Genomic DNA, 15,498 nt, shown 5'->3' with positions numbered 1-15,498 from the left:
AGAGTCTCCACAGTACAAGGAAGCCATTGTTTTTCATAGTTGATGAAACTCCCCATTCAGTGGTGGAAGAAGACAACTCAGTGACTCGTGGTATTGTTGTGTTGCACATCTGCCAACACAACTTGAGAGAAAACTGTTAAGATACTGCAACCTGTAAATAGGCCAGAAGAGTCTGTCCTGCACACTACTTTGGGGAGGGGAAAATGATTTGTTAATAAGATTGAGAAGTTGTTATTGAATAGATTGATTTTTACAACAAAGCAAGGACTGTTCAAGTATTTCCTTCAGCCTTGACATTTAAATTACTCTGGATGTGTGAGGAAAAATAGGACCCCTGGCTTCCTTCACTACTTTGGCTAGTGGCCTCCAGCAAGTTGTTTGTTTCTGTGTGCCTCAGGGTGCAGATCCAACAGAGTATGAGCCAATCTGACAGCTCTCCTCCTCCAAAATGGGGTGATGCTCCATCTCCCAGTGTGCACCAGCACTCTGGACCTCCTCAGGTTATCTCTAATCTATCAGAAAGTTAATCCTGAAAGAAAAAGAAAAGGATATGTTGTTTTGAGCCCACAAATGTATCTCAAGTGCCTGAGCCAGCATAAGGAGAAGGATTGAGCTGCATGGTGAGGAGCATGGCCAGAGGAAAGGAAAGCAAGATCATCCCTTCCTGGTCTTGGGAAGCAGATGGATTAGCTGTGCTGTTCATGGAACTACACCCCAATCCGTTCCCAGTGTAATATCCAGGAATGGTTAAAGCAGCTTGTGTCCCTTGCCCTCCTGAGACGGAATGTGCCGCTGTTCTGGCAGGGAGAGCTGCCTGGTGTGAGTTACAGCCTGGTGTGCTGCAGTGCAGAAGTGCTGAGCTGGGGCTCCTCAGGCGTTCAGGATGTGATTGGGTGGGTGTGGATGTGTCTCCGTGTAGCTGGCCCTGCTGCTGTGGAGGGAGTTGTTTCCCAGAGAGGAGCGATGCAGCAGGCAGGGGTGGGAGCAGTTTCTGTTGCCCTGGTTTTCAGCTGCTGTCAACTACATGTCAGCGCCCTTAGTCGCTCACTTGAGAAGGTATAACTGAGCCAGATTATCCTGTGTGAGAGAAGTTTAAATGACTAATTATCTGGAAAACACTTTGAGCAGACAGATGCCAGACCAGACTGTGGTGCTGTCCTTAGGGGGAAGTTTCCAGGGAGGGAGGAAAGAGAATACTATTTCTAAGGCTTACTGTGGCTTTCCCAACGCCAAGGTTTAAGGGTATCCAGCCAGTCTGTGATAACTGTTGAGTGTAGATCGGAAAGGGAGCCGTTCATTCAGTTTCAGCCTTTAAAGGATTGTGTTAAATTCGGAACCTACAGAGATGATGATTTATTCAGAAGCTCTGAGCTCCTGCAGCTTCCACGGAAAACATGGCTTTTACCAGCAAGTGAATGTGAGGATTACTTACTGCTTCACTTGGATTACTGGGCGAGGAAAAGATGCTTTTGTATGCAGAAATAGACCCTCAGACTTTGCAAATCAACATCATGCAGTGGCAATACACAGTGAGCTGCTGGGCTGAAAAGGGACTCTGTACAGACCTGTTTTCAGTAAATGAGCTGAAATCTAAAGGCTCCTCTACCTGGAGAACATGACTCACACTGTGCATAGCCCTGTCCTCTCCTTTCTGTCTGAGCTGTGATCCATTATGGTCTTTTATCTTTCATGATAAGATCTTTGGGCAAGGCCCATCTCTTAATTCTTTTTATCCATCATATTGTTTTTATCCATTCTTTTTGTCCATCATATTTTTTTATCCATTCTGTTTATCCATCATCTTTTTATTCGTGCAGCACAATGTGTCTGGCTCTCTGATTACCATTTGTGTGTGACAGGCTGCTGCTTACATATTTACTGCAGGCTAAGATGCTGCCAGCTGTGCACAGCCACACCTTCCTTATCTCTGATTCCCTGGCCCTTTCCTTTTTTTATCTTAAATATCCTATGGTTTCAGTTAGCCAATTGCAGGCTTGTCCTTTCCCCTCCTCCTGCTCCCTTCCCCTGCTCTGTTTTGTTTTGAAGCCACAGTTGTGCTAACGCTGGCACAAACCTGTGCCAGTTCATTTTACAGGCTAAGGAGCTGTCAGTGTCCCAAGCACCCCGAGTCTGCCCAGCTGGCTCACTTGGGTGTTTTCTCTCTCTCTGGAGAGTCTATTTTTGATGCTCACTAGGCAAACAGAACGTTGGATATCTGGTCTTATTACCCCTGCTAGGTACTCAACACAGATCTTTTCCCTGCCCCCAGCAGCTCACATCCCCACCAAGGAGCACAATCTCATTTGGAGCTCTAATCCTGTCCTCATCACTTGATGATTCTGTCACATGTAGTGGCTTCAAGTGGGTCAGTCCTAAGTGGTAGGATTAAATGACCAGGCAGTAAATCCTGCTGCTCTTTGTGTGTTTTCAATTAGTTCCAGCTAATTCAGCCATTTCCATTTCTGAAGAAGCCCTGGGCACTGACAACCACTGTTTTCCAGCTCACCTTGGTGGGGAGAAGAGATGCAAGAAAGGAGCTTGCTTTTGAGTCACAGCAGAAGGGGAACAGTAGCAGCAGAGTTTTTACAGCCTCAGTTGTGGGGCAGCTGCAAAGCCTTGGCCAGGCAGTGCATCCATCAGATGGATCCTGGGCATAAGTGAGCTTTTCATTGCCATCGGTCAGGTTTCAGTGTAAGCAGCTGGGACACACATGGCTGCAGCAAGGAGAGGCACCAAAGTCTTGGAGGCAGCACCAGCCTTCTCCAGCGCACCTGTATGTGCTCCCTTGCTGTCACCACACTCCCAGCACTTGTCCTCACCTGTCACCCTGAGCCTCCTACCCCTTTGCCATGTCCCCAGTCCCCAACTCTTCTATCCCTGCTTGCCTTCCCAGAGGCTGCCCAGCTCTGCCATTGCCTCCTCTTTTTCTACAACCCACACTTCCCCAGTTTTATACTCTCCCCAGCTCTCTCACTCTCTCTTTCAAGCTCCTGGGTATCCCAGATCCTGTTTGGATTATTATTCCCCACCCTTTACAAACCAATTCTGCCAAACAGTCCAACATCTTTCCCCACCTGAAGACAAATCCTGCTCCCAACCACTTAACCACCCCCTAGTTGCAGCCTCAACTCTGCTTTTCAAAGGAGATCTGGAGAAAATATCCCACTGCCAACAGATCAGTGTACTCCAGAGGTTTCTGATAATGTACCTTCCCCTGCCTTTTTCCTGTCCTGCTATGGGTAAGGTGGCAGAGCACCTGATGCTGTGGCCCATTGCGTGCCCGCTTTTACGCAGGGGAGCGGGGCACGGCGTGGTGCTGGCAGTGGGCACAGAGCCTTGGCAGGAGAAGATAAATGAGGTGGAGGGAGCAGGCACGCATGACTGGTGTCAGTAAAAAGCCCATTTGTGCCTAATAAGTCTGAGAAACAGTCCGGGAGCCTTTCATGCGTGGGGAAATGTGGTTCGTGGTGCTGTCAGAGCCAGCAGCTGTGCCACGTAGCGCTAAAAGGAGCAGGCACGCAGACAAGCAGGAGCGTTTCAGGGTGTGCAGCCACCTCCTTAACTAATGCTCAGGAGTGCAGCCTCAGCAGTTCCCAAACCACCTGTCTGGGCTGGCATTTCTATTCTATTCATTCCTATTTCCACCTTTGGACTCACCTTCCCCTGGAGGGTTATAGCTTCATTACCTTAGGGCCCCTTAGCCCAGGGAATTTATCAGGAAGTTTTTCAGTACATTTGCTGCTTTTTAAACCAGGACACTGGGAGGGAAGTGCTGGTGATGATTTAGGTTTTATCCTCTTTAGACAAGCAGCATCTTCTAATTAATTTCTAGTATCTGGCTGGTGTAGCCAGTGCAATTGCCTGAAAATCGATATTTAGATCCCTAATTTACCATGCAATTTTAGATCTTTTTACTGTGGGAACTGGGAGAAAAATACTTGTGTGGGAGAGACATGCTGCCTTTTGTGGCATAACAGTGGAGAACTTCACTTTACTTGAATTGGGAAAGAGGAAGGCAGGGAGTGGGGAGCATCCTTTCCCTTAAGATGCTTGATAAAGCCTCTTTGTAATGATTAGATCCCCCTGCTCAGAGGGAGAGTGCTCCTTTGCTGAGCAAACATATGGAAGCACAGTTCTGACCAATCTGCTTAGCACCATATCTGTGATGGCCACATCATGTGCCCTGATCAGTAACATGGCCTAGAGCTGCAGAGGTCAGGAGTTATTTAGAGTTCACAGTCTGAGAAGCCTTTGGGGACACATTACTGTTAGCTCAGAGGGGCTGAGCTTGTTGCTTTTGAAAGTAGCTTCTTTTAAAAGGATCTCCATTTGGGATCCAAAATCAAAGATCTTGGAGCCATGTTAACACCGGTAAAGAGGAACAACAAATGGTTTTCTTAAAACATATGGTAGCATGCCACTGATTACAGTATTTTGTGAAGTATTCTTGTCATGTATGATGCATTTTTATTCAGAAGTCTTTAAAATTTGTTTTTCACAAATCTATAGAATCCCAATGCTGTTTGAGTTACAATCCAGGTAACTCTTTCCAGTTTCTCTTTCATGTCGGCTGTTTGGTTGGTGTCTCCAACAAGAAAACAATGGTCACTGAATGCGCAGGGCAGCAGAACCAAAAAATAAATTTATACAGGGAGACTAGTGCAGGAGAAAAAATAACAAAGAGTTCCCTAGAGAGGAAATGAACTGCACAAACAAAAAGGGTGGATGAAATTACGTTTCCACCATCAATATTAACGTCAGCTGGTTTCCCTTTGAGTCTTTTTACTGTCTGACATTTCCAAACAGGTAGCTCTTCCAGACTAGGCATGGCACGCAGGCCCTGGCCGTAAACAAGGACATGGCTTGGAGGATATTTGTGTTCATATGGTGGCAGAAGCAGTTTACTCCTTCACTCATGCCTGTGCTCAGACCATAAAGCTGATGGTTTTGCTCAGGGCCTGCCTGCAGGCAGACACAAGGAAGCTTCTGTGTGCAAACTCCTGCTCACTGCTGTGAGCAATTCCCCACTGTCACCCTACTGCTCAGGAGAACTGTCAGTCACCAGGAGTAAAATGACTGCCACGTGTCCCTCATGTAATCCTGAGCCTGAATTAGCCATTAGGCCTGACACTGGGGATTTCTCCAGTGGGAAGCATCAATCAAGTGCAAGGAGTGGAGTAGCAGCCCGTTGTGTTTATAATTTGCTTTACTCTTTAAAAACACATGTTAGGTGACACCTTGTCAGCTGGGGTTATGGGGTGGTTTCTCCATCTCTCTGGGAAAGCTGAGGAAGGGAGAACCTACGTTCAGAGGTGTAGTCCACAGGTGGGTGTCCCTGCTTTTTATGTGTACGTGAGTCCCTGCACATGGTGCCCAGTGTCATGCTCATGTCTCACCTTGATTACTTATGCTTCAAATAGATCTTATTCTCAAAGCTTTTATGTGTGTTGCCACAATGGCTCTCTTTTTTCCCTTGCTAGGTCTCTCAGCTACTCCATTTACACTTGTATTTGGACCAGAAAAAAGGGCAGGTAATCTGCTGAGTGTTTTTACTAACCTCTAACTAATGTCTGCTCCCCGTTAGACTAGTTGTTAGACTAGTTGTTAGACTAGTTGTTAGACTAGTTGCTAGACTAGTTATTAGATTAGCTTGAGCTGCTTTCAGCTGAGATTGGTCAGAGGCCAAATGCCGGCTGCTCTGCTTCCAGTGGGTAGATCCTGTGTGCTGAGCTTTAAAAGCTTGTCCTTGATCTCATCAGCAAATTGCCTTCCAAGTCCTCTGCTGGCAGTCGAAGAGACTCCAGCAGCCAGGCAGGGAGCTTTTACATGGAACACTCATTTAACTGGGGCGCTTACTGCCTCATTGGCCAAGCTGCTGTGTTTGCTGTTGTGCTCTCACTAATGGATGAAGGGAGCCTCTCTCCCTCTGCTGTGATCCCTGTGAGGATGGCTGGGGCTGCAGTGGAGCTGTTGGAGCCAGGGTCTCTGACCGGTGTGGTTGGGGCAGTCCTGCTGACACCACAGGCATAACTGCTGTCCTGGGAACATGCACTACACCTTGTAGTGGGCACGGGCAGGATGGAGGCTGCAACATGCATGCAGACATCTGTGGAGGAGAACTACTAACCACAGTCACAGCAAAAAGCGAGGAGAACATTAAGAGATTGAGTATTGTGCTGGAAGTGTGCTGAGTGTGACTTAGTGTTCCCTTGCTTGTTCGTTAACTGCTGATCCTAAGATGCAAAAGGCCAGGAGGTGCCATCCTGCATTAACACTGATTGTATTAAAAGCTTCTCTTCTGTGACTTGGCAGTTTTGGGTTCCTGATTTGTCATGCTGTATTGTAGTTTCCGCAGCTGCAAAATGGAATTTGTAGGTATTAGAGGTGTTTTGAAGCCTAAATAATGTGTACAGAATTCTTTCATATTTTCAGACTGAAGGAATGATAAAATCTAGACACTGTTATTTGTTTATATTTAGATCATATTTAATGGGACTGTTATATAAATTTCAGACTTTTAAATTATGTGCTTAATTTTATTTACTTTAGCTTTAGCTACCTACATATGTTAAGTATTCATAATGAATAATTCCATTGAATGCAATCCCAGTTTTCCCAGACTCCTAAATGCACCTCCCTCTAAGAAGTTTTAGTTCAAATGGGAATGCAGAGACTGATTATAAACTGACAGTTCCAGCTCTTGCTGATGGAGTACCTTTTACAGTGCTTGTCACAATGCAGATGTCAGTTTTTTGAAAGAATTTCTGATCCTTCCAGGCAAGTATTGGTTGCATCAATATTTGTGCTCTGGACCCAGAGAGGTTGATGTTTTTTTCTGGAGATGATGATGGTGATGTCTGCAACATGAAGAGGAGGGCAGAGTACAAGTTGCTGGCTTTGGAAGTTCAGTGTTTTAATACTGTTTTGTCCTACTCTTTAAAGCAAAAAAAGAGAGAATGTGAGTGAGGAAGGAATGTCTATACTACAGCTGTCATTTTGACCAAATCAGGCAGAAATACTTAAATTAGTTTTAGTTTAATTACTATGCCACATGGATGGGAGCTTTAACATCACTTGGAATCACAGATGAGCTTCTGCAGCTTGTTTTGATGGCCGGTGCTCTCATACTGTTGGTGCAGTCATGAATCTAAATAAGGTTGATACCAAGTGATAGCAGTGACTGGGCAGTGATATTAACCATGTCCTTTTAGTATTTGTCTTTTATTCAGTAGCACTGAACCCTGGCTCTTTCCTGTTAAAAGAGAACTTGTGAGGTTGGTAGATCCTGGGGGAAGAAGAGGCAAAGGAAGCCTGAAGAGCTTCACTGTCAGTTTGTGCTGCACCTTCACCTATGGGCAAGGTCAGATGAATTTGGGGGCAGATACACCATAGTGATTGGGGAACAGAGAGACACTGGTTCCCACCTGTAGCCACCAAAATCTCACCATCTAGCAAATTCACTGTCTGTAAAATCAGAAGTGCCATGCCCACAGGGATGCTCCATGTCTTAAGAGAAACTGGATGAGATAGTAGTTGAGTCTAGGCAGGGAGTCTTGTGCCCAGGGAAGTTAAGGCTCAGTTTTCCAGCACTGCTTCATGCTTGTGTCCTCTAAAGTCCCCAAAACACAGGTCCCACACTGCCAGTACAATCATCCTGATGATTGTTGGTGTTCAGTGAGGAAGAGAGAGAGGTGGTGTCATCCTTAGTCTCACAGCCCTCCCAGTCACAATTTTACACAGAAGGCTGTGTAATAACATCGAGCTGTTTTGCTGTTGACACAGTGAAATGGTGTTACTACAGCTGCTGTCATGATATTACTGCTGACATGCTCTCTAGGATAAAACTAGCCCAGATCTGTGTGGATGTGCTGCAAACATGCCTCTGGCCTGCAGCGTAGGCATAGCTTCAGGACCTGGATCCTCTCTCTGTGCTGAAATTCCTGGGATATCTCTCATGTCTGTAGCAGTTGGAAGAGCATCTGCATGACCATGGCCACAACAGTAAACAAAAATCCCCCAAACAGATGCTCTTCATCTTCCACATGATTGTTTTAATGAAACACAGCCTGAATCATGTGCTGTGCTAAATCTATTCTGTTGAGAAATAAAGCTATTAACTTGTTATTTTCCTTTGCTAATAAATGATAAGTCTTTTTGTGGAATAATAAGCATTACATCTGGATAAAGTCTTTATTTCTAAAACATAGCAGTGCAAACCCTCAGCATGCTGGCTTTTCAAATGTTGGTGATTTCATATATACCAGCTGCTTATGTGTCAGGGAAATAAAGGCTGGTAAACATTATTTTCAATTTTACTCTGAAACCATCCTGATTCTGTGGTAATTTCTGTCACGTTTCTATTTGGGGTCAAGTAAAAATGTGGTAACTGGGAAAAAAATTGTGAGAGTTATACTCTGCTCTAGGAGCAATAAAATCAAGTCTGTCCCTACAAAGACCAAAGGTTCAGAAGTTGGAAAGAAAATGAATGGAACTCTGTGGGTTTTCACAGGTGTTCAGTGCCTTCACTTAGCCCAGGCCTTTGCTGTTCTTGCCATTTCTGATATTTGGACAAATTGTTTCATAGAGTGGTAGGAACAGTACGAGTAATATTTTGCTATTACCTGTTTTATAAACAACCTTTATTTTTGCTGTTAGAAACTCAGGTTAAACTAAAGCAAAGATTAAGAAAAGGCAATTTTAATTCTTTCTTTCCTGGAGAAAGCCAAAATTGTTTAGCTCAGCTGGTTCAGTCTGTGCTCAAGGCTCTGCATTACACGCTGATGTAATAGACCCACAGATGACAGGAACATATCAGGCCATTGTTTCAAAGCTCTCTCTTTGGTTATTCTATGCCTCTATATCACAAGGTGCAGTGCAAGAATATTAACACATCATCTTCATTTTCAGTGTGTTAGTGTCATCTTCCTTGCCAGATTGGTCTGACATGAATCTCGTCTCTAACCTGACTCATGTCCACAAACAAAAATTGCTGGCTGGAATGAAATGGAATTTGGGTTAGCTGGCTGAGCAGAGCAGCTGGAGGGAGGTTAAAAGCCTGAGCCCTGCTGACACTTGAGCTGGGGCTGAGGGAGGAATACAGCACTCAAGTTACAGTAGTTCATCAGTTGCTAACCCTCTGGCTTTGCTGGCCCAGTCATTCTGCAATAGCAAAATATTATTTAATGGTCAGCTTGCTCTCAGCTTGCTTTCACTGGAGACCTGTCTGTTGTAATCAGGCTGCAGGGTAGGATATCTTGTGTTGGCTTTGAATCAGTCACTGAGAATAGGGTGTCTGTGTAGGAATTCAGTGCAAGCTCCAAAACCCATCCAGAACTGCACTGAGCTCTGGGCAGCTGAGATCTCACCCAGCTGACCAGCCATGCAAGGCAACTACAGTTACCAGCCCAGTAGCATTTACAGAGTAGATGTACCTTACACTGGCCCAAGAGGATTAACTGGAGATGCCTCTTGGAGTGAGAACATACCCCAAGAGTGGCTCAGCCACTGGCAGGAGTAGCCAAAATTCAGGCATCAGCTCCTCTTGTGCCAGGTTGGAGAATGCGATGGCAGAGGTGAGAGTTTAGCAAAGCATAAGTTCTCAGCACTCCACTGCCATGCATATAAAATCAGCAACATAATATGTCTTGGAATATAAGCAAAGAAGCTCCATTCATTTAAAATACTTCAAAAAGTTGAATAGGCTAGTGGGAAAGAGCAAAGTAAATCTGCTGCTTCTCTGTAACAGGCTGCAGGAAAGCTAAATCTGGAGCTGAGAAGGAAGTTTGAACCCATTTTTCTTGTACAAAAAGCTTCAGGCTGGAAAGATGGGAGATTACTGGTCTGTCATTTTTCTTGAATGTTAAAAGTGCAGACTGTCACAGTGATTGTAGTTATAAGTGCCTGATGCCCTCTCTACTTACCCACCCTAAAAGTAAGGTGCTAAGGAATTTGTATGAGGTAGAGACACTGATTTTCCTTTGCTGTGCATGCAGAATTTCTGAAGTGGTGTTGATAAATCAGTAAGTAAATTATTGCATTGCCTTCCCAATGGATCAATGCCAGTATGTAGGGGACAGGTAGTGTTGCCTAACAGCTTTAGCAAAGAATGTGTCCAGTCCTACCTTCGGTTGTAGATATTCAAGGTAAGTCCTTTCTCTCTGCCAGGCCAGCCCCAGAGTGAACTCTCCACTGGCCTTGACCTGCACACTGGGTCAGGATACTCAAAACTGCAGCCCAGAAGGGAGCAGTGATATGTTCTGGTCCAGCCCCAGCCTAAGTCCTATGGCAGTGGTCAGGCTGTGCTGCTTGGACAAATACAAGTCTAGATGAAAGTGGCCGGTGAATTGCTACAGTGTGCCTTATCTTTTTGTTAAACAGAACTGTATTTACTGTCTGTTATTTGCCATCTTTCTGATCTCATCTCCGTCAAAGAATCCATTGAATTTTTCCTAATTTACTGTTGTAGAAAGGGTGTTAGAATCAGGCTCTGTGTGTTTACCTCAGTATTTTTTTCTAGATTATATGCTATGAAGTATCTTTCAGATCCTCCCCCCTCAATAAGATGTTAAAATGTAAATGTAATTTTTGTCAGTTATGCAATTTATATTCCAAATGTCCTTTAATGTAGCTTGAAGGTCTTTTCTGACTTCACAATGCTATCATTCTGTATGGATTGAATTTTCTGGTGTTCCTACTTTATGCCTGTGCTGTGGCATGAGGGTTACAGAGTCAACCTTTTGATGGGATGCAGTTTTAATGGAAAGTGTCATTTAATCAACCCATCCTTTACAAAGAACAGTTACATTCCTTTCACCAAGGAATATCTTTGTTGTCAGATTGAGAATTAGTGTAAAAAGAAAGAAAAATATTGCATTACTTTATTTCTTCCGTAAGCTGCATGAAAAAAGCATTGTTATATTTCTTGGAGATTAATAATATCTTTTTATTACTTTAAAATTTCAAATTTTCTGTGCTCTGGAAATGTTGTGTATTGCTGAAAATGGCTGAGTGAATATCATAATAGATGATTAACTTTAAAAGGGAGTTATTTTGATGCAGGCCATTTAATTATGATTCTGAAGCCAAGCATCTGTTTGACTCATTCCTAGTGAAGAAAAGTGCTTACTAGAAAGATACAACAACATCCTGCTCCTTTGCACATGGCCAAGCTGCTCTGAGCTCAAGTCACTGCAGTGAAGAACCAGAGCTGTTTGCCATAGAACCACTCCAAAACGAAGATCCAAGAGAGGGAATGATGCTTTTAGCAACTCATTTCTGCCATCTCTAGGTTACTGGACCAGGCAATTTTTTTCACTTCCTATTGTCCTGATGGATTTCAATGAGCAAGAGAGAAAATAATCCCAAAATGTTGGATCTAACTCTGTGTTGTTTACTTGCTTGTTTAACTAGGGACAGGGAGCCCTGTCTGAGAGACTACGGAGCTTTAGCATGCAGGATCTCTCGACGATTCGTGGAGACAGCAGCAGCACTGTTCCTCCTTCGGTCACTGTACGAACAAGTAGCAAACAGAGCCAGCCAAAACCATCCAGAAGTGCATCAGAAGGCACTGGCAGCTCAGGTAAGTGCCAGTGTTATTTTCAGTGTTGTGTTGTCTGGAATATCACACCATTCAATGAAGTCATGCCCTTGGCAGGAACAGAGAGAAACAGACACTGCAGGCAGCACATAATTCCCAGGACACAGACATGCTGCTGAGTCTCTTGGCACTTAGGAGAAAAAAACAGTATCATCATTTGATTGTTACTATTCCTGGCTGGTACCAAGGATGGAACTTGAGTGTGCAGGGAAGCCAGACTCAGTCCTTGCAACCTGAGCTGGAAAGTTGGGCTGGGGGCTGCAAGCCATGCTGGGGAAACTGTGTTTCTTAAGGGCAATGGTTTGTTTTCTAATTCTGAAAGAACAAAGGGAAGAAATATCATGCTGTGAATAAGATCCATTCCTGAGGCTTCAATTAAAACATTTATTTCAAGCTTGGTTAAAGAAATTTTTTTGGGTCCAAATCCAAAACATTTAATTGCAGATAGCTTTGCAGATTAGATCTCAAAAATTGAGACATGGAGGGTTATCCCTAGAAGGTGGCTCCAGATGGCTTCTGGGATTCCCACACACCACCAAAGATCACTCAACTCCAGTGCTGTGATGAGAAGCCACAGAAAGTTGCAGGCGTGTTGCACTTGGTAGCTTGTGGAACATATGCTGGCAAGTCAGAAATTCAGCAGTTCCAACTTGTGTGTGTTGAGGTCTGTGCAAACACTCACTGTATTTCAAGCCTGTGTAGTTGCTACCTCTTCTAATTTGCTTTAGTTTTGGAATGTATTAGAAATGTCTTGTCTCATCTTCCCTAAAGAGCCTTTTACAAATTCTGAGAATCAGGCTTCTTTTTTTTAACTTTATCTGTTGAACACATTTTCTTTATGGGTAAACTGAAATGTTGGTGCACAGTGGTTTTATCCTCATCTTTATATAAGGTCTTGTGTACACTTCTCTTGAAGTAATCAATCTGAAAACAAACTGTTCACAGACAGAATATAAAAATCTTTAAAAAATCGCATATTTAGACCAAAATAATGTCACAAGTAAAATATAATTCAGTTATCTTAATTCCATGTTGAGTAGAGCAGTCTTTGTAGTTTTGCTCTTAAGACAGCGAAGTCAGCTCATCTGGCCACAAAACCCTGTCTCAACACACAAAAGTTTTTGATTTTGTTCTGTTTTTTTATCAATACTGTTCAAGGACCTCTCAGAATGAATCTCTGAAAAATTGTTCATAAACTTTTCAAACTGAGCCTAAGTGTTTATCACAAATTTTTGGACCCAAGTAATTTGACATTTTGTGTTTATTTTTTTTTTTTAAATGAAAACTGCACAAATTCGCCAAGTATTCCAAGACCTCTATCTGTCCCATCTCACTTGGTGATTTCATTGAGGTCCCTAATTCTCCACCTGCAGAGAATATGGACAGACTCCTGTGGAAGGCGATTCCACTTGCAGGTGGTGGTGTCATGCTGTCTGAGAGACTCCAGCCACAGCTTTGCTCTCACTTTTAATCCCATTAAGTGAAAAATACAGTTCTGGTCTCTCCAACCCTTGTGCTGTTTTGTGTGGGCACCATTTTGAATGTAGTCAGGATGTCTGGAGGGGAGAATTGATCAGAGTCAGCTGATGTGTGTGTAAGAATGTGATGTGTCAGCCAAACTGTGTCACATCCTGAGGGCCATATTCTGGTGAGATGACACTGCTCTAGGCACACTAAGCCCAGACATGGTTCCATCATTCCACCTGCCATATCTGTTTAGTTGGAGAGTTGGACATAAGCAGGGGACAGACAGAATTTGTGTCTGCCCATTAGTGTGCTACACATACATGTAATACATGTATATATCAGTGTGCATGAGCAGTCACTACAGAACAGCAGACACACGGCTCTTTCTCCTGTCTCAAAGCCCTCAGATGACATAAATGTCCCTGCCAGATGTCCCCACTGCCTCACAGAAACATTGAACTCTTCTTTTTTTTCCCTGCTTTAGAGATAGTGGGACATAGTCAGTGTGACATCAAATGGAGTCAGCAAAAATACCCCAGACTATGTGTTTGGCATGAGGGTATTTGCATTTTAAATAGCCAACTCTTCTTAACCTGCACTGTATTTCTATTTTCTTGATGCTCTATCACTTCTTATATCAGCAACCTGTCACCCAAAGCAGGTTTAAAGTAGATATTTTTGGTTTGATTTTTTTTTTTTGCTGTTTAGAGGTTTTTCCCTCTCTTTTTTCCCTTCCATCCTAGTCCCACTGCCAATCCACAAATTATGTTAGCAACGTTAAAAAAAGAATCAACAAAAAAGGAAGCATCTTACCCTTTCCTTTTGCAAGTGTTTTATTCCTGGTGTTTTAAGAGAAACCTTGAAATAGGAGGATAATGATTCCCGAAACAAAAACTAAGGTATTATATAATTCAAGGAAGGCTTATGTTGATTGTCCTTGACTGCTGCCAGCTAGAATTGTGCCTGCTCCTTGATCTCTTTGTGACCACACTAATTAAGGGAATTAGCTGAGGGCTGGACTTAAAGGTTATGCTTACAGTGAAGAACACAGAGCCATGTTCTTACCTGTTGTGTTTTCTTTGACTGACAAGAGAGCAGAGCTCAGTTTCTGAGGGGTAACAGCCCCTGCTATTATGGAATTTTAGATGAAGCACTCAGGAAAGAAAAGCAGACCAAAACCACCATCCCTTTTTGATGAAAGCTCTGAAACTCATATGGTTAAAATTAAGATATAGCTGGAACTGTGATGTCTCAACATAAAAATGCATGATAACTGAATTAGCCAGTAAGAGTGAAACCCCTGTCATCACAGGGGACCTGTAATGGAGGACGCTGAGAGCTGACCCCACTTGGGTCTGCTGCAAATACCAGCCAGAAGTGGTGGCTTTGCACTGTGGTGGTCCCTTCCTCAGGCCCTGATCTTTGCTCTTTTAGGCTGAAGAGGGTTTCTTTGGGTTTTATATTACTATTATTATTGTTGTTATTATTTTCATTATCATTATGTTGTTAAGGGGGGCTTCAGTTGCACCTGACACTTAGCATCTCTGGAAGTGTCCAAAGCCAAGTTGGAAGAGGCTTGGAGAAACCTGGTCTAGTGGAAATTGTCCCTGTCCCTGTCCATGGGGGCTTGGAACAAGATGATCTTTAAGGTCCCTTCCAACCCACACCACGCTGTGATTCTCTTAGCCCATAATCTGTCTTGGTGATGAGGGGATGGAACAGCCCAGCTCTGGCTACCCAAGCCATCCAGTAGTAGAAAGCTGTGAACTCAGAAGAAGAAATCTTGAATTTGATGCAGATTAAAAATACCTTCTTGTACTATTATTGAGGGATCATTTTTAACTTGAGCAAATTTGCTAATCTGCATTATTGGAAGCCTCCGAGATTTCTGTTTTGGGAGACTTTGAGGGACATATGAGATCCAGAGGCCAGGAACTGGAAGCTCCTCAAGCCAGCTTTGTTGCTGAACAAATGGCATATGGAAGCATACTCTGACTTACAGTAGTGAGGCAAAGACAAGAGAGGGCTCTTCAGGTTGAGCTTACAGTTTCTTAGCTGGGCCCCATTCCCTGAGCAATGGAAACATAGCCAGTAGAGAGAGGTCTGTTGTCTTCTCTGCACAGAAGAGATTGCTAAAATTCAGTTTTGTTGGTATTGAACCCCACCAGTCCCCCAGTGAGCACCAGCAGCAGTTCAGGTTCTGGTTTCACAACTCTTGGGCATGTTTCCAAGCCCACTGAAGCACGTGAAAAGGCTCTCCTGACACCAATGGGCTGTAGCTGTGGCCAAAAGCTGGCTGCAGGACCAGGCTTCACAAACACTCAGCCTGTTTCATTTCCACTATTGTTATTTTTATAAAGTGAATGGTGCTGGTTAGATGGATTTGTGACTCTTTGAATCCCCTCTTGACACTGTGAAGAGCTTGGCACTTGGTA

The 15,498-nt window shown here is 43.7% G+C and overlaps 1 protein-coding gene across 10 annotated transcripts in view; it reads left to right on the top strand.

Annotated features, from left to right (window-relative positions):
• The window catches only part of REEP1 (receptor accessory protein 1), an 85,256-nt gene that overhangs the window by 52,868 nt on the left and 16,890 nt on the right, over positions 1–15,498 (top strand). For 8 of the 10 annotated variants that reach the window (XM_069014719.1, XM_069014710.1, XM_069014709.1 and 5 more), the window contains exons 6-7: positions 5,481–5,531; positions 11,410–11,578. In XM_069014719.1, the coding sequence (XP_068870820.1) occupies positions 5,481–5,531; positions 11,410–11,578 (220 nt within the window). Of the gene's footprint in view, positions 1–5,480; positions 5,532–11,409; positions 11,579–11,653; positions 12,247–15,498 lie in introns of those variants that run through there. The other 2 variants (XM_069014713.1, XM_069014711.1) reach the window with 2 other exon arrangements.

The sequence above is a fragment of the Aphelocoma coerulescens genome, chromosome 4, assembly GCF_041296385.1.
Source record: "Aphelocoma coerulescens isolate FSJ_1873_10779 chromosome 4, UR_Acoe_1.0, whole genome shotgun sequence".
NCBI classification, from domain to species: Eukaryota; Metazoa; Chordata; class Aves; order Passeriformes; family Corvidae; genus Aphelocoma; species Aphelocoma coerulescens.
The sequence above is the reverse complement of the archived record's forward strand: the minus strand, read 5'-3'. Positions and strand labels throughout refer to the sequence as shown.